The sequence below is a fragment of the Daphnia pulex genome, chromosome 10, assembly GCF_021134715.1.
Source record: "Daphnia pulex isolate KAP4 chromosome 10, ASM2113471v1".
NCBI lineage: Eukaryota > Metazoa > Arthropoda > Branchiopoda > Diplostraca > Daphniidae > Daphnia > Daphnia pulex.
Genome location: NC_060026.1, coordinates 12,532,106 through 12,550,963, shown reverse-complemented (window position 1 = coordinate 12,550,963; position 18,858 = coordinate 12,532,106). Strand labels below are relative to the sequence as shown.

At 44.5% G+C, this 18,858-nt stretch overlaps 1 protein-coding gene across 4 annotated transcripts; it reads right to left on the bottom strand.

Annotated features, from left to right (window-relative positions):
• Nucleotides 1–692: 692 nt before the first annotated feature.
• On the bottom strand, nt 693–18,826 carry LOC124205959 (serine/arginine repetitive matrix protein 1-like). 4 transcript variants are annotated; one of them, XM_046603562.1, is made up of 10 exons: nt 18,750–18,826; nt 18,555–18,686; nt 18,325–18,478; nt 11,367–11,442; nt 11,063–11,304; nt 5,944–6,087; nt 5,540–5,602; nt 5,156–5,461; nt 2,100–5,082; nt 693–2,026 (listed from the first exon to the last, which is right to left on the bottom strand). In XM_046603562.1, exons 7-10 carry the CDS (start codon nt 5,549–5,551, stop codon nt 1,749–1,751), a joined length of 3,579 nt encoding a protein of 1,192 aa, XP_046459518.1. In that variant the 5' UTR covers nt 5,552–5,602; nt 5,944–6,087; nt 11,063–11,304; nt 11,367–11,442; nt 18,325–18,478; nt 18,555–18,686; nt 18,750–18,826; the 3' UTR covers nt 693–1,748. The 4 variants fall into 4 exon arrangements, with proteins under 4 accessions (XP_046459518.1, XP_046459516.1, XP_046459515.1 ...); XM_046603560.1 differs by lacking the exons at nt 11,063–11,304; nt 11,367–11,442; XM_046603559.1 differs by lacking the exons at nt 11,063–11,304; nt 11,367–11,442; nt 18,325–18,478; nt 18,555–18,686; nt 18,750–18,826 and adding an exon at nt 9,794–10,279.
• Nucleotides 18,827–18,858: the final 32 nt, after the last annotated feature.

The window sequence follows — 18,858 nt, the reverse complement described above, 5'->3', positions numbered from 1 at the left end:
ACAGATGATGTCCATGACCAAATAAATAACTTAGAAACTATTCTTATAGAGGAAGCCATCATTCAACATCCATTGCCAACTTGCCTTATGTTACACACCTGAGATTCTGGGAAGCGGTGCTGCCGAATCAAATACACTAACTGCGTTGCGTTTACTAGGTATACATTAACTATTAAAACTAAAAAGAAATAAAATCAAACATATTTCATTTTTTCAAACACATGGTGTATTTCTTTCTTTTGAATGCAAACGTCTTCGATGAACGAATTGAATTTTTTTTGTCTAATCATTTTTTTGTTTTGTTTTTCGTTTCAAATTTAGCCGGGAGAATAAATTAGGGGAGGGGGGGTATACTTTGACAAGTGTAGACTGTAAATAGACTCCAATAAATTGGGGTAGAAAGGTTGGGGGGGGGATGAATTATTTTTACATCTCAAATAATTGCGTCGACAATGTCAACATCGGGACACAAATAGTAGCACAGATCTCGATTTCTTTCAGTCATTTTTTAATTAATAATTGTCGTGAATATTATTGCCATTGGAGAGGGGGGACAAGGAGAAATCAGACGCAACAACTAATCAGAAAATTCAACAAAATAGTCACCAATCAGATGATGGGGAAGACCAACGATTGAGAGTGAAACGGAGAGAAAACAATTTTTTTTTAAATTAGAAAGGACACATTCATCGTCGGATTATTATTCTTGATTATATTATAATATGAAATAAACATAAAAATGAGAAAAGAGAGAGAGCTAGAGATTGGGTGATTTGCATATAATATGTATATATCTATGTATATAAATGATACAAGAGAAAAAAAAGGCACTCTGAAAGGAGCGGAGCAGATCATCAAACTCAAATCAGTCGTTTCTAGTCCATCGGTCGGGCGGATCATAAATGTCCGTCACACACACACGCGGGTCGATCCACACGCTTTTTTTAAAAATAACATCACGAATCGGAGTCGAGTCACTTATTTTGTTTTGTCGTTTTGTTGTGTCACATTGTCCAAATTATTATTTTTTTGTCAAATTTTCCTGAGATCAAGTGCCTTTCAAGTTTGTTTTTTTGTTTGGTTTTTCTTCTTTTTTTTTTACTGAGAGAGATTCCAAAAAAGATTCTTATATAATAACCACTGAAGAAATGTACAACAAATAACACAGCAGCAACATGGGAGGAAAAGAAACAAAACGGGAATGAATTATAAATAACTTGAGGAGAAAAAACATTTGGAGATGTTTCTTTTCAAAAAAGGGTATAACTTAATAATAATAAAATAAAGCGCGGGATTTGTATGTGTCACGTCGTCTGTGCGTTTACGTCAATCGTCAGTCATCAATTCCCGTCAAAATAAATAGAAAACAAAATTCCGTCTTACTACATCCTCCTGCGTTCAAAACGCCCGCCAAATTGATTGTCATTTTTTAAATTAAAAAAAGAATAAAAACATAACATGGAAAGTGGTCAATTCAAATAATAATAAAACTGGATACTGAGAGTCGTCGTGTGTGTGTTTTTTAAAAACGTTGCTGTTGTTGATATTACGTCCCAAAAATTTCTTAATGTCAAATCGAGGAGGATTGAAAACCGGTGGGGCTCGGTGCGCAATAATTGGTCCGTCTGAGTTTCGTTACGTTACGTCACGTCACGTCGTCAAAAAAATAAATAAAATAAATATTACGGTCGTCTAGCAAAAAAGGACCGAATTTCCCAGTCAAATCTCAGCGTCGTCCGTCGTCCGTCTTATGTGCATTCGATGACTTGTGGCGCTTTGTTGGCCGTTTCGATGACGCTCGGTCTAGACGAATCGGCGTCGTAGTTTCCCGATGGCTGTCGCCCGTTTCCGCGCAGATTCCCTTCGTCGGGTGATTGAGACCGTCGGCCCGTTGTCGAATTGACGCCCAGCTCGTGGTGGTGCTCGTGCTGGCCTTGGTGGTGATGGTGTTGCTGAATGGCCAAAGAGTCGCTATCACAGCTCATTCCGTCCAAACTCATTTCCTCATCCTTGTCCTCCATTCCTTCTGCAAAAATTAAATTAAAAACGTTAATCAAATCATTCGAAAGGAGAAAGGTAAAATTCCAATTGTCAATTACCTTCCACATCCGAGCCGTTACAATCGTAGCCGGCCGAGTCGGTGGGCGACCGTTCAAGGGCCATTTCTTCCTCCAAACTGCTGGGCTTGCAATTGGTCGTCTTCCAGTGGGTCCGCAATCCGCTGGCGCTGATGTACTTCTTCTGGCATCCGCCGCAAGTGTAGGGCCGCTCGTTGGTGTGCAATCGCTTGTGCAACTTCAAGTGGACGAACTGGGTGAATTTGGCCGGACACAAATCGCAGGCGTAGGGCTTCTGGCCGGAATGCAGCCGCAAGTGGGTCTTGAGATTGGACGTGCTGCTGAACCTCTTCTTGCAAATGTCGCACTGGTGCGGCTTCTCCCCAGTGTGGACCAGGTGGTGCTTCTGGAGGTGGGCCAGCTGGGTGAAACTCTTGGTGCAGACGTTGCACTTGAAGGGGCGCTCGCCGGAATGCGTCCGCAAGTGAACTTTCAGGTTGGACAGCTGGCCGAACGTCTTGTAGCAAATGTTGCACTCGTAGTGCATTTTGCCGTCCTTCTTCTTCAACGGGTACGGCAACGAGCGGTAGCCGCGCCCTTGGCTTCCGTTGGGTGACGGACTGCCCGATCCGATGGGAGACAGCGATCCGCTTCCGGGCGAGGTGTGGCAGTGCAGGGCCTGGCTGTAGTTGGGACTGAGAGATGAAGCGCTGGATCGGATGGAAGATTCGGACGGGTCACGATGGTCCCGGCAACGATCTCCTCCGTTACCGCCGGATGAAGAAGCGGCCGAAGCCGCTGGACTGTGCGGCATCGGTAAATGCGGATGGATGTGAGCGGCGGATGAGGAAGAAGAAGCCGAAGCCAGGGGGTGAGGGACGGTGGAAGTGCTGCCACTGCCTCCGCCGGCGGATGCACTCGATCCGGCTCCGCCGTAAGCGTACATGTTGAAATGGGCCGAGGAGAACATCTGGGCAACGTTGTTGACGTTGTACAGTAAACTTCCGGCGGAGCTTCCGCCGGATTCATTATGCGGATGATGAGGAGATGGAGCCGATCGGCTGTTGGATCCGTTGCTGCTGGTGCTGTGGAACTGATGCGACTGCGACGGTTGCGGACTCCGGCTGTTGAACGGATGCGATCCGTGAGACGGATGATGACCACTGAGGTGGTGGATGTGGTGGTGCTGTTGCCCACCGCCGCCGGTCGACGGCGAAGTGTTGGACTCGTTGCGGATGGATTTATTGATGGCTGTCGTCGAGCAGCTGGAATCCGGGCTGAGATGATTGGGATCCTTGCTGCTGAGGAGATCGCGCACGTCCGATCCGGTCGGAATGTTGTAGCGATGGAGTTTCTTGTACGGCGGATAAACGACCGTCGAAATGGCCACGGGCACCGTCGTCGACGGCGCCAGGAGCAGGTGGGAGGACGAAGGAGACGATCGATGATGGCCGGAAGAGGAAGAAGAAGACGGAGGAGGTGGTGGCAGTGGAAGAGTCGCATTGGGCGGAGGCGGCAAAGATCCGGCAGACGAATCCGGTTTGGGGTGAGAGTCGTTGGCCACGATGACTTGGACGGCCTCCTTGAATCGCTCCCGGTGATAAACCTCGTCGTAGTACTCCTGGCGCAACAGCTCCGCTCCGCTTTCCTTTTTGGCCGCAGCGGCCACAGCGGCCGCAACAGTGGCGCTGTTGTTGCCCTGGCGCCTCAGCAGGATGCTCTCCAAGATGCTTCCGTTGCTCAGCAACGAGTTGACTGGCGGCGGAGGAGGCGGAGGAGGAGGAACGACTTCCCGTCCGGCGGGCGAGCGGGATCGCGATCGCTCGTAGTTGATCCGGTGCTCCAGTTGCTCCCGGTTGGGATGGCGATGATGGTGCTCGTCGTAATCCATCGGTTCCGGCGAATAAGACTGCGGTGGCTGCGGATGACTACGCCGGAATCGAGGGCTGAGCGGCAGAGGGGCGACCGGTGAGAGTTGGGCCACCAAAGGCGCCGATTTGACCACCGACTGGGTCACCGGAGGCGAATGCTGTTGCGGAGGTGACGGGGCCAGTCGGTGGTGGTGCTGGGAGCGCGGAGGAGGAGCAACAACCACTTGATCGCGCTCCTCGCTGATGCTGCTGTGCCGGTAGTGGTAGGCCTTGGGCATTTTGATTTTGACTTTGCGGTACTCGTTGGTGCTCCGGCTGTCCGACTGCGGCGATCCCTGCTGGGTCGACGCCGGAGGCTCTTCCGCCAACGGACTCAGACGACTGGTCGAACTGGGCTGGCCGGCAGCCGGACCCGTTGTCGACGAAGTGGAAGACGACGAAGACGACGAAGGCTTCCGGCTGAAATCCAGGACGTAATTGTCGTTGTCAGAGTCGCTGGAATCTTCCGGCGGAGTCAGAGCGTCGTCGTGGTAACCGTTGCTATGGTAACCTTCATCCGAGCGAACGGAACCTTCGGCGGTGGGTGTCATCTGGTGCTGGTGGTGCGGATGATTATCGCCGTGATCGCGCCGGGTTGTTGTCGTCGTTGTTGTGGCCGTGGCCGTTGTTGTCGTGTCAACGGCCAGCGTGGCTTCCTTGGGCGATTGTTTGGCCTCTTTGTTGGCCGATCCAGTTGTATCCGCCGGATGTTGGAGTTTCTTGTGCTTGACTTTATTCTCTTCCGCCCTGGAACCGGAACCGGGCGCTGCCGGACTCGACGGTCCCGTTTCATTGGGTTTCTTGATCTCGGCCGTCGACTCCGTGTCCGTTCCGTCCTCGTCGTTCTGCTGGACTTGCTGGCGGATCCTCTGGAGCATCAAGTCGCCGGTGACGGGGTAGTTGAGTCTCTCGGCAAACTCCTTGCAGTACCAGACGAGTAGCTCCTGATTGGGCAGGATCGGTTTGGTCGTGTAAAAGTAAATGTTCATCTTGTACTGGCAGGCGATCAGGTTCTGCGACTCGGACGAATAGGCCGGATTGACGTAGCGCATCCAGTTGGCCTTGGCCGTGTCGTAGCCGTCGATGTAATAAAAAACTTCGCTATTGTTGTACACCTAAATCAATAAATTTTCCGATTAAATGTCGTCCTTACAACAAATGATTCTTAAAAATGGACACAAAACTCACCCTCCAAAAGTATTTGCGATTGGCGTGTTTGGGAACGTGATCCTTGGCGTAAATGTCACCGACCAAAGGTCCGAATCGGGTCCCTCGTGGAATGTAATCGCTGCTCCAGACGCCCAGCACGTCTGACAAGGCCTGGCTCGGCTTCAGTGTCAAATTTCTTGGCAACGACGTCTCGGCTCGGTTGACTCTTTCCGTACCGCTGCCGGGCTCCACAACGGCGTCCGGCACAATGTAAACGGCCAACTGCTCGAAATCCTCCTCGGCCAACTCGGCTAAATCCCAACCACCTTCTTCCATTTTCGTTCCCTGATTGAATCAATACAAAAAAATTTACAATGAAATATAACTGACAACGGTACCAATAGCCAAATGAAATAAACTCACTTGATTGGGCATGTTTAAGAATTGTTCATGATCACTCGACACCGTCAGCTCAGGGCGCAAATTCTGTAAAAGATAACGGAGCAGACATGAATTTCGACCGTACCAACAAGGAAGAGCATTCCAAACTAAAACAGGCAAATCAAACATGGAATAATAACTAAGGCTACGAGATGTGTCGACGACTGGCCTCAACGACGGCCTTGAATTGTGGTGCAACTCTAGACGGGCAAATCAAAAAAGTCAACGCCCCCCTATAGAACTCTCTCTACACTACACCAACAACCAACGGTAATAAGCGCCATCTCTCTCAGAAAATGCTACTATTGCGTCAGAAGTAAAAATCACCATTCTCCGGGGTACATTGACTCTTTTTTTGAATGAGAAAACGTGAATAATTTGTTTACCTTTGCGTCTTTTTAGATTCGTGTATGTCTTCAAATTCAAATTAGAAGGAGAGAGAGAGAAAATTAAGTCTCGTCTGTGTCGGGGATTTTAATTTCGTTTTGTTTTGTTTAGTCAGTCAGTCAGTTGTAGTTGGTCAATTCCTCCTGTATCATACAAAAAAGAAAAGAAATAAAAATATTGTCATGAAATAAAAGAGAAAGATTTTTTTTTGTTTTAAATATATTTAAATTATCGGATAAGATTTGATTTTTTTAACCCTTTCGTGATCATCCTATTCTTTTTTGGTTTTTAAGGACATGTGAAGGTGCCGAAATAAAACGTGAACGGGTTTCCGGCATGTAGGGCGAAAGGTAAAGTAGGTGGAGCTTAAATGAAGCTCCTCCCCCAAGACTATTACACGCACACACACCTGCCGTGAAGAACAAATTCGTGCGCGCACTTTCAACCTTTTTCTCCTGCTCCCGTGCAGTCGACTTGTGTATCATTTTCGCGATTCATCGAAACGGAATATCGCAACGGCGATGACACGAGAAGTTGATGCCCGTTATGTTCCCGCAAGGCAATCGCTCAAACACGATCTGTCGTCGTGATGACAGGAAACTTGCCCTCTCGATCGCACGTTATAAATAAACCCAACACATAAAACTGGACTCGATTCCAACGGCTATTTTTAAAAAGAATTCAAAGTTTTAGAAGGGAAGTGTTGGATGGACTGGGACGGATAGTCCGAAACACAAAAGAATAAGCGACGCGAATGAAAAGAGTCCAAGGACAAACGTCACTTCATCTTTCGCCGCTATCGGGAAAAGAAAAAAAGAAACAAAAAACTTTGACCGGATGAGATGAGAGAAAAAGAAGGATCCTATTTTCACGCAACCCCACGGTTCAGGTGTGTAACGGGACTCTCTCTCGTCGACATCCGCTATGTCTCCCATTTAAATCGAACCCTTCCCCTCCTTTTTTGTTTCTCATCGTGAATCGATGAGCGTGATCAGCGTGAGTGACTACATTTCGCCAAACACTCTTGCGGGGCCTGGCAAAATCCCGAAAAAAACAAAAGAGAAAAAATTGTGTGTCAATGACCGCTGGACCTTCTTCTTCTTCTTTTATTAGATCAGAAAAATTATTTTTTCCTTTTTTTTTTGTTTTTGGCGCGCGGACCATTTCCCACAGACGCGGGACTCCCGCGGCTGCTTTCTTTCCATCTATTTTTCTCTCGAGCGCACTGTTTTTTATTTATTTGATAAACACGCAATTAACCAAAAAATAAAAATATTGCGATCGAGAAACAAAAAAAAAGTGTTCACGTTCGCTGGCGCGTGAACACACACAAAAAACAAAAAGAATTACGTGAAGTTCTCCGAAAATGAACGAAACGAGAAAAAAAAAGCCCGGGGGAGTGTGTCACTACGGCCAATGCCTCGGGATAAACGTGGTCGACTATTATGTCGTATACGCTTCACCACCTGAATAACACACCTGGAATCTTCTAGGAGGGGTGGGAATGGTGTTGGTGAAGGGGGGAAGAAGAAAAAAAACTTTACCACTCTTGAGGAATCGAAACCGGTTCTACAGTTCCTACCTGTTCATAACAGAGAGAGGCCCCCGAAAGGGACACTATACACACTCAGCGCGGTCAATGAACTCTCCGAAGAAAAACAAAAGCCGCAGCAGCCGCAAACTATTTCCCAAAGCTCGTGCACGCTGTAATTTGGTTTTTTGTTTTTTGTCTCTCTCCTATTATTATTAGCCACTGGTGTGTTAGCCAATAAACGCTATCACGGACTTGTGATGTGCTCCACAATTCCACATTGGCTTGGCTTACATATCTGACGCACTTTCCTTTATGACGCGGATATCATTTTCAAATTAGAGAAACAAAAACACAATTTCTCTTGAAATGGATTTTAAACAAAATTTTTTTTTTTCGGTTTGGAAGATTCACGGAAAAGGAAAGGTAAATAGGAGAGACACACGTAACACGAACGGTAAGGATCCCGTTATTGTGGAAACGCCAGAGGCGTCTAGTGGTAGACCATCCGGTGAAGATTTTTCAACTTGTCATTTTTTCGTTTGAGGGGGGAAAGAAGAAGAAGAATAGAAAAATGATAGAAAGAACCTTCACCTGTCTCCCCCCTCCACCACTAAACCTTCTCCCCCCACCTTCCAGGTGGAAAATACAGCTATAAGGGCTTGATAAGAAGCGAGATGTGAGAGAGTGTAAAGAACCGTTAGATGGTCGCTCCACCCTATCCACTTCTTCTTTTTCGAAGAAAATGAAAAACAAGTCTAGAAAAAAGATCCGTTAGGTGAGTGGATAACACACCCAGTCGCTGTTACAACCATGGCGAGGCCCTGGTGGAGGTTAAACGCATCTTTTATAAATGATTGATTTTTTCTATTTTTTGAGGTCAAATCGAAATGAAAGAATTGGAGTGAAAGTATCAAATGCTCAGCAGCAGCTGCTGCTGCTGCTGCTGATTGACCATCACCGTTGAAGAAGAAGATGGGAGAGAGAAAAGGTCACGGATCTTTGACTATTGTCGACCAGCTGCTGGACATGTACAGTTACTTGTTTCCAGCTCATCATCAAATGTCCCGTTTTCTTTCCAAGTCTCCCCCCTCTCTTTGATCATTTTTGATTCTTCTCGTCACACCGGCACTTTTCCTTTTTCGACAGAGAGAGGGGGAGGGAGTCGATTATCAATTCACCTAACGGGATCACGTCCCCTACACACAGACACACAGGAGACAACGGAATCTTTCCCTAGCTTCTAATAACGGGATCGCTGATTAACATCACCCACCCACCCCTGGGCAATAATTTTATATTTCGTCTCGGTTTCCTGTTATTAAATAACGTGAAATAAAAATGGAGAACCCCTTTTTTCCGCTACATGTCACACACACAACACACCGCACAAGAAAAAGTTCAACCGCCAAACAGAAAAATAACCGATCGGCCAAATCAAAACAGGATACGGAAATTGTCTTGTTGTTTTTCTTTCTTTCACCTGAAAGAAAAAGAAAGAAAAAGGGAAAAGAAGGAAAAACGCGGAAGGGACCGTGACCTCCGCGCTGCGCACACACACAACAAAACGGAGGTGCAATCACCTTTGTGATGCGCTAAAGTTCATCCGTAAAAAGAAATGAGGGGGGAGAGAGATCCGTCAACTTTTTTATTTTTCCATCTTTCGACTTCTCTTTCTCATCCATTTCGGTGCGGATGTGACCTTGGAAGATCCAGCCCCCCTCACCTTTTTTTTCCTTTTTATGTTCCTAAACGGCCGAAGACGCAAAAATGTTTTCGGGGGGGAAGAAGAAGATGGAAAAGGTAAAAAAGAAGAAGATAGAAAGGCCAATGTGCTGCGTTCATGACATCGCCGGCTAGAAAGAAGAAGAAGAAGAAGAGAAAAGCCCAAGGTTGGTCGTTCACCTTTCGCCCAGCGCTATCACACACACACCTTTTGGCTGAGACGAACTTCCTTGTTTTGGTCTTGCGCTTGTCTATGTGACGTGAGTGTGTGTGTGTGCGTATGCGCGCTCGGTCGTCGTCCTAAAATGGAAAAGACACGGCCACTGTTCTTCTTGACACGCGGCCAAAATAAAAATAAAAATTGATTGGAATTTTTATTTTGTTTCGGTTTCTTTTCACTCCCCAAGTCGAAGAAAGAAAGAAAGAAAGAAAGTGGAGAAAATGTTTAGAGTTTCCGGACAATTTTGCAGGAGGAGATGAACGAATAAACGGGAGAAAGTATATGGTCCGAGGGGGGAAATCGGTCAGTTCGCCAATTGCGCAATAAACAAATTCGTCGAGTCAATTTTGGAATTTTTGGTTTAAATTTTTACCTGCGATGATCGACCGTCGTCATGGAAACGATGAACTGCTGCGGGAGGCACTTTTGCGCTGTCCTTTTTGAAGTCGAAAATGAGTTACGTCCAGGAAGTGAGGGTGAAAAATAAATTCCTTCCGGAATAATTTCCAAGAAAGAAAAAATCCAAGAAAATCCGGGGTGGATTGGAAAATCCAAGAAGAAAAAATATAACAACAACACAACACGGAAGTTTTTCTTGTTTCCTTTTGAAAGAATTTAAAAATATCACTGTCTGCGCCAAGCCGAAAAACAAAAATTGTTTGGGTATGCGTGCGAGAGAGAGAGAGAGAGTCAATGACTTTTGATGAATTTGTCAAAAGTTGTTTTTTTCTTTTTCTTTTTAAAAAATGTTTAAAAAAAGGGAGACACGTATCAACTTGTGTGCGTCTATCTCGATTGGCGGTCGTGGAACTAGTGACGGCAACTTGGCTCTATCCTCAGACCCTTAGCCGCCCTTAGCCGCCCATCGCAGCTGAGGAGAATTTTGGTTTTCCGTTTGCTGGGCCAGGAGGGAGGAGTAAAAGAAAAAACAGGAGGTGGGCCCAACCACCGACCCGAGGACGATACACACACACACACAACAAGAACCGGCTTCTTCTTCTTCTTGTAGTGTGCGAGTTGCTTTTTTTTCTTCTTCTTCTCTCACTCGAGGGAGAAAAAAAAATAAACCGAACGAAAAATGTTGATCGAATCCGTGCCGTGTTTCACGGAGTATAACCGTTACAATTCCGTAATGGAGCTCGACTCTCTCTCTTTGATATTTTTTCCCTACAATAATATATATAACATTGATTCGCATCCAGCGCGTAAGAATTCACCGGAATTCATCGGATGAGAAAAATTGAATCATTTCGAGAATCGTTTTGTCACAAAAAAAGTTAATAGACGGACATGATTTGAAGTGCAAGTCACGATTGGGGAGCGATGACATTTGTCCATTTTTATAGAACTAAAAAACCCGGGAAAAATAAAAATAAAAATCGAAAACAACAATCACAAATTCAGGGGGGTGCACAAAACATTTAACTTCTGGGTTGTGTAGGGGGGAAAGAAAAAAGGATTTCGTGTTATTCGATGGTGGTGGTGGTGGGGGGAAGAAGTAGAAGGATATACCTGCAAGAGTTCATTGACCGATCGGGTTTTTGGTTACGGCATATAGACCCACACACACACACACAGGTGCGCTGTGGTGGGAAGGAACGACGTAAGAGAGTCCGGGCTTCTTTCTTTTTTTCTTTTTTACCTGGTGAAGTTGATAAAAACAACCGATGGGCCAACTTGTAGAGAGGCCGCCTCGTGTGTGAGAGAAAGTTGGTGGACGGAAGTGGAGCACTTCCGATGGAATCTCATTGGATTTTTCCCAAAAAAAGTGAAGAAATCCTCTGACGTGAAAAGAAAAAAAAATGGGCGACGTGACGTACACATACGCGCGTTCAAAGCAAATGTACGGACAAACTTTGTCACTGCGTGTTCTCGTTTTTCCTCCTGCAGAATTTACATAGACAATTTTTTAAATACTAAGTCCTTGTACAAATTTTGTTTTTTACCTGTCGGTTTGTGTGTGCGTACGTGAGCCTATATGGTTACCTTCAATCAGGCCAATGAACCCCAATAGAGTTCTCCCTTTTTAAAAACAAAAAAATAAAATGTAGATACATTTCCCTTTTTTTCTATCCTACTATAATGTTAAAAAAAAGTTCTTCCTTATTCTAGGGTCAACCAAGGTCGGTCCCCCCTTCGAATAGTCGGGGACCCTTACCGGCCTTCCGAGGGGCTGCACACCAAATGTTCTATGGAGACCCTCAATATGACATTTTATTTTTTTCTTAATATAAAAAAGATGAGAGTGAGAGAAAACCCCCAGCGGTCACAAGATGTCTTGAACAATTTCAGTTCAAAAGGTCATGGCCGAAAGGAAGGAACAAATAAAAAATATTCCAAGGGACCGGCTACTGATAGATCCTTGTGGGCCGGGCAGTTTTTTTTAAATAAAAGATTGAAATGAAGATGGGTGGCGCACGACCTCTCAACAAACCCCCCCATCCTTTTTTTAAAAAGAGAATCTTTTCTCCTGTGCAATAAGATAAGGCGAAATATAAAAATCTATTCCCATCTCCTATGGAGCGCAGTGCAAGTAATAGAGAGAAGTGTGTCCCAAGTTGTGTTGTGCTTTTTCCCTTTTCATTTCCTTGTCCGTGTGTCCAAAGGTTAACGGCCAAGACTGGCGTTCAAATCACCGACTTTGGGCTAGAGTCACGTACGGTCATCGGGAGAGTCTGATCGAACATTCCGTCCCGGTACACCGGCACAAAAGATTTTTTTTGTTTTAAATAGAGAAAATAACATCCAGGACAAATTCGGTTTTTATTGCCGAGCGTGTTCTATATTTTCCGCCCATTATCGTCCTGTACCGTACACTAACTCTCTTTCGTAGTGTCTAAACGAACCGCGGGAGAAAGAAAACCAAAAAACAACAACAAACAAACGGACTTGGTATAGTACAGACACAAAATGGTTAGCTGCAAGAGAAGAAGAAGAACTGTTACACGGCGACCGAGCGACCGAACGAAGGCGACATGAAATACTTTCGTTGATTCGGGGCCATCCGCGGTTATTGTCCTACTTTTTTTTTCGGCTAGCGATTCGGCCGTATATACCTTTGCACGTTAGAAGACGAAGGAAAAAATAAAATAAAATCCAGAAACTTCGCTGGAAGAATGCGGCAGAGACAAACAGCAACAACTGGAAGATCTGCTGCTGCTGCTGCTGCTGCTGCCAAATAATATTTGACTTGAGACCAAAAAAACAGGTCCCAAATCTCTTTTGGGTTGATGATAAGAAGAAACGAGATGATTCAAATGCGCGTCGTAGGTTGGAAAAACCGTTATTGGTCGAGCTGAAAGTTCTTTTTCATCTCCCCCTCAACCCAATAGACGATGATGATGAAACTCTCGTTCTCGAACCGCTCCGACGACATCCCGGAAGAGTCGGGAAAAAAAGGTGAAAGGACGTGTGTGCATGTGCAGGAGGGCCGTCCTTTTTCTGGCCGACTGCCAATTTTTTCTCACATAGAGAGAAACAAACGGATTTTTTGACTAGAAGAAGAAAAACGAAACAGACTCAAACGGCCACAAGGTGATGGCCGGTTATTGTCCCACTTCTTTATTTTGTTTTGTTTTGTTTCCAGCTATGTGTGTGTGTGTGCACCTATAGGGAATTATCATCAGCGAGAAGAACCGCTAATGACGCGACCACCGTCTTGTCTATGTGTTCCATGTGCAGAGCACAAGAAAAAAAAAACAGGGCGAACGCGCACATAACGGGCGCTGATTTTCCTTGTGTTCCAAAGCACAAACGATTTGGTTTCTGGCCCAGAGAAATGGTTTCATTTTTTCTTCTTCTTCTTCTTTTGTTTTTCTCGTCAATTTTTTTTTCAAATGGATAAAGATAGAAAGGAGTTGCTGGCTTTCCTCGACACCCACCTGCCCATTACGATGCGCAGCACCTTCCTTGTAATAATAACAAATAAAAATATCGTCGGCCATTATTTAATTGTCCCGTAGGCAAGACGGAAGGATATGGTGCACATCGGCGGAGAAAGAAAGAAAAAAAAATACTCGAGCGGGAGAATCTTTAATAAACGCTCAAGTAGGCGTGGCCAACATGAATGGATAGTATAGTACTTTTTGTCTACTTATATTTAGACGCACAATCAGCAAGTGCTGACTTCGGCGGTACACACGAAATGTACCTACAAAAAAAAAAAAAAAAAAATACAAGAAGAAGAAGAACCGGCGGGAGAATCAACTACTATACTAGTCTGGGTAACTGGGACAACGACCGGCATTTACCTGACTAGTAGGAGGAGGAGGGGGAGAAAGACCATTCGGGCAAAAGTACCGAAAGTTCTCCTTTTCATTTTTTTCTTTCTTCTTCAGCAGCACAACTCCCGTCAGACGGCCTTTTCTTCTTAACTGCGTTCGCCTTCGTGCAGAGCTTATAGAGGGCGAACGGCGAGCCATTAAAAAAGAATCGAGACTTGCGCATATCACGACGTTGAACTCTCTCGATAATCACGAGGATTGCTGTCAATTGATAAGGAAAATTCGATCGACAAAACAATAAAAAGATATAATAATAATATTTTTTGCGAGCTTTATAAAAGGAACGGGGTAGTAGCATATTATCGCCTGAAGCTTTTATTTTATTTTTAAAAAACAACAGGTGATTGTCAATGTTTTATTATATAGAGCTGTCAACGTGTATATACGGCGTCCTAGTCCAGAAATTTTTTAACTTTTTCCGGGAGCATTTCTTGTTGATGGCCATAAATAATCGACACACACGTGCCAGTTGTACACACGTCCGAAAGGAAGACATAAAGAAAATTGCCGAGTTGTGTTTCAGCTGCTTATTATTTGAAAAGAGAGTGTTTTTATATATGTTGAGTTGTGTAGCATCATCATGATTTTTTCCCGGGAATAAAACAGAAAGAAACAGAGCGTGACAGTGAGGATAGAGGCTACACCCCGCCAAATAAAACGAACGAACGAAAAAGAATCAGTCGTATATAATCAATCACAAGATCTTTCATCAGTGTTTTGTGAAAAACAACTCAAATGTAGATTGAAAGAAAAACGAGTTTTATTCAAATGTCGGTCAAACTTGTGCCCCGGAGAGGTCGTCCGGGGAAAAAAAGAATTGCGCAAACGGAGAGAGAGAAAAAAAAAAACAATTTAAGAAAAACCGGGGAATTTGAAAATCAAAATCATTTCCAGTGACGTCAAACGAAACAGCAAACACGACACAAATGTTTTTAAAAAAACAAAAAAATTGTCCGCTAAGAAAACAAAAACATTGAGGTCGGCAGGCCAATCAAAATCGAAACGAACAAAAAAACAAAAAGCATTTGGCTGCGGTTGTTCATTACGCACTCCGTTATATGTGTGAACATTTTTATTTTAGGTAAAAAAAAAAAAAAGAAAAAGAAATGGCGGCCGCGGGAGCCGACTGTTGCTTTTCAAAGACGACCGTTGGCGCATATGCCGGTTGGAGAAAGAAAGAAAGAAAAAAAAAGAGGTAAATAAGAGGGGAGAGAAAGAAAGAAAGATGTGTGCCAACGAACGGGAGTAACCCACACTCACACACATCTTGATGACTTGGAGGTAGTCGGAGAAAAAACCGAAACGTAAAGAAATAGAGGTCGAGACTTTCCTTGTTAACATTCGATGGAGAGAAAAAAGAAAAAAAAGATTCTCCTAGTGGTGGTGGCGATAGAGGAGGAGCTTCATTTGAATATTACGGGAGAACTTAATAATCAAAAGGTATTCGTTTCACCTTGAGGCTATGGAGCAACCCAAGGAAAAAGGGTTGTCGGGGTCTATTCTTTTGTTTCCTTCATCACGGAGAGATGATGAAATCAAAAATTTTTCTTCAAACTGGTATATAACAATATAAAGAAATATATACTCCATTACTCACACGTCAAATCCTGTGACAAGTTAAAAAAGAGAGAGACCTCGTTTCACCTGTCCCCCGACACAAGTCAAAGTGATTCCCCGTTTGCAACGCAATTGACCCAATAAATAATTGGAATATGCAAATTGCTGTTTTTTGTTTCCTTGTACGCAGGTTCAACTTGGGGGGGTTTGCGTCGGTCTAACGGGTCGCCATGATACATATGTTTCATCCATCATTGAACAGAAAAGATTTTGTTAATCCCCTCAATTTTCTTTCTTCTACTACGTCGGTTCAACGTGCCCAAATTGAGGGGGACAAAATTATTTAAAAAATTAAGAAAAACCGGTCGCCAATAAGCGGCGGATTTTGGTTATTCCGTTACTGTGCCCGAGCGATCTGGATTTAGCGGTTTTTATTCAAAAAGGGGTAAAGTAGAAAAATAACAAATGATGGACCTGGCGCTGCAGCTGCTCGGCCGTTTTCTTGTCCAGCGGCCAATGAAAAGGAGAAGGAAAAAGTCGACCTGCATTTCTCCCACCTACTCTCTACGATCATGTTTTGAAATGATTATTTTAAACAAACATCTGTCCTGGGTTTTAAAAAATTCAAGAAAAACAAGTTGCCGTTCTGTCAACATTTTTCAAAAAAATTTTTAATTACGCCGGATTGAAATTATTTTTTAAAAGCGGATGGAACATCCGCACAAATTCATTGAATTCGTTAAAAAAAAAAGAGAAAAAAAAAATCAGCGGTGACTATGTAAAGTATTGACTCTCTCTCTGAATGTGTAGGAAAGAAAAAAAAATAAAAGAGAATAGCGGTTACACGGTGGTGGCGGAAAAAAGAGTCCCGGCCGCCGCCATTGCAACCAACCAATGCCAAGGTTAGCGGGCCAGGCCACTCTCGGTCACTGGCCCAGTTAAAAAAGAAGAAGACGGATCCGATCGTTTCTTTCTATTTCTTTTTTGTGTAACCCGTCCAGGCTAATAAGACTCTCTTCCTTTTTCTTTCTAGTCCTTTCTTTCTTTCGCCTTCTCCGTATTAGTCGTCGAATCCATCAATCGATTATTGGAAATAGCAACGGGACAAGTCAAATAAAAGGGCCATCTCGAAATTCAAATCAAAAGTTGTTTTGTTTTCTAAATAATTGAAAGGATATAGAATCACTCGAAACTCTGAGGGGGCGCAATTCGAGACACTTCTTGTTGGTCATCATCATCGTCTAGCTCCCCTTTCATCCGTACAATGTACAGGAAAAGCTGTTAGGGGGCTCCGATGATGGGGCCCCCGCTAATTGCCATACACCAGAGAGCCCGATTTTTATTTACACAAGTCATATAGCCTATTTAGCCTAAGAAAGAAATGAAATAATAAAAAAAAAAGGAAAACACGTGGGACTCCCTCGACTGGAATGAAAACTGAAAATAAAAAATGTTTTTAGAGAGGACGTTGACTCGGCTGCGGTTCTGTACACAACAGAAGTAGGTAAGTGCGACCGCCCTATCTGACTGCCTCAAGTCGACTTGGCAAGTCCACTTTTTTCTTCTTCTTCTTCTTCTACACTCACGGTGGGGGAAGAGAGACAGTGAAACACATTGCGTAGATGTTGCAATAATCTTTTTCCGGGACCATAATTGAACGACAAGCTCGACCTATTTTCCCTACACGCTGGGCTCCTCCCGTTTTACAACTAGTCTTTCGCCATCTGTGTAAGATTCGTTCGTCCTTGCACGTTCACGACACGATTGCGTTAAGGGATTGCGTACGTGACCTCCATCGGAATTTGATCGCATCCCCGCCAAAAAGTGATGCGATTTATATACAAACTAAACGTTATTTGATCAAAAAGAAGAAGCTGGATGCAGGATTCTTCCTGCTGAGGTATTTTACACTCTCCTTTCCTTCGGGGGGGTTGGCAGGGTTGAACAGGGTGTATACAGCTATTCGTCCTTTCTTTTAAAGGTCAAATAGCTGGTTGAAAAGAAGAGGAGCGTCCAACAGGTAGGAAAGGGGGAGAGAGAGAATGATCCGAGTGTTTTTCTTTCTCAAAAGAAGAAGAAGAAGAGTCTTTGTTTGTTGTGTGCAGAGGGTGGCTTGATTCTCTTCGCTTTTTATTTTCTAGAAGGAAAGAGGGGGATGGATGGATGGATGGCTGCTAACGGTGAAACTGAAAATATTAGAAGAAGAAACGGGAACGGATACAAACAATAGCGGCGGCCCCTCCGACCGACCCCAAGTGAGGGAGCCTCTTCTAGTCTGGTGCTGGAAGGGCACACACACAAAAAGAAGAAGAAGGGGGGAAGATAGAATAGACGAGAATAGACGGGAAAAATGTGGCCTAGTGAAGTCAAAAGTGTTCTCGAAGAAAAGGTATATATAAGAAGAAGAACAACCGGCTGAAGGGGAGGAGAAAAAGTTCAATGACCGAAGCTCCTGCTGGGGTTTTTTCTCCCGTAGCTCTTAACCACCAACTGAAGAAGAAAGTAGGTGACTCGACTAGCCGGCTCTCAAAGTCGACTCGAGAGGGAGCTGCTGCTATGCTATACGGCCCATGGTTTCTTCTTCTTCTTCTTCTCCGGTCGCAGCCAACCGAGAAGCATTTTCTCCCCCCTCCTCCTCGATTCCAGCTGTTGTTCCCTATCCCTTTCTACTACACACACACACGCATAGAGAGAGAGAGACACACACTGTAGGTGACTGGGCCAACGACCGGCAATAACCTTAACGAACAAAAACCACCCCAGCACGAATAGACCGACACCGTTAGTTCTCACCGTACCTCCCGAGGACGGGCGAAATTAACGGTGCACGGCACGAAGGAAGAATGTGTTTCCCTCTTCGCGTGGGGGTCTCTCTCACGATTATACGGGACGGAATCATTCTTCCCTTTTTTTCTCCTATATGCTCCCCCCCCCTCATTTCTCGACTCGTATATCCCACGAACGAGTCGTGATGCGGAAAATCTATTGAGCAAAATTGTTGAATGTCAGCTACCCACGATTCATGGCCTGCTGGAAAGTGCAATGTCATTTGGTGATGGCTTACCTGTGTGGTGCCTCTGGGCGGAAGAGGTCATCCGATACATTGGAGAAGTTTGGTGGGGGGATGAGCCAAATGTCATCATCAAGTGGCACGTCAGCTGGTGCTCATTACTGCTGTCTGCATTATTTCGGTTGCAGACATTTCTATTTTCCACCGTCTGTGTGATTCAAAAATACAATTGGTCAGTGGAGTTGGTTTACAAGCTCTTTAGTCGTTACATATTATATATATACTCTCTTGTTCGACTCGAAGGTTGTACTAGTCGACGCAATACGACACTCGAACCACCTCTTTTTATTCCCAGATCTCGTTGCGATTGGATCATGACGACTCATCGGAAATGTACCGGGTCATACATTAAAAGCCTGCAACATTAGATCAACAGTTTAGATGGCCAATGCAGTTTAATTATAGTATTTTGGTTATACGATAGTCTGTTCGCAAGGGCAACGGCGAAAGAAAACCGAGAGAGTTCAATGAACTTCACTCTTGCAGTCGACACTGCAATTTGGTTCCACAGAAAATCAACAAAACAGC

What these genes read in the sequence shown, in the direction of transcription:
- LOC124205959 (XM_046603562.1), bottom strand. An exon ending in ATCGCAAATACTTTTGGAGG is followed by an intron (nt 5,083 to 5,155) that starts GTGAGTTTTGTG and finishes TTATTGATTTAG; the next exon opens with GTGTACAACAATAGCGAAGT. An exon ending in TAACGGCTCGGATGTGGAAG is followed by an intron (nt 2,027 to 2,099) that starts GTAATTGACAAT and finishes TAATTTTTGCAG; the next exon opens with AAGGAATGGAGGACAAGGAT.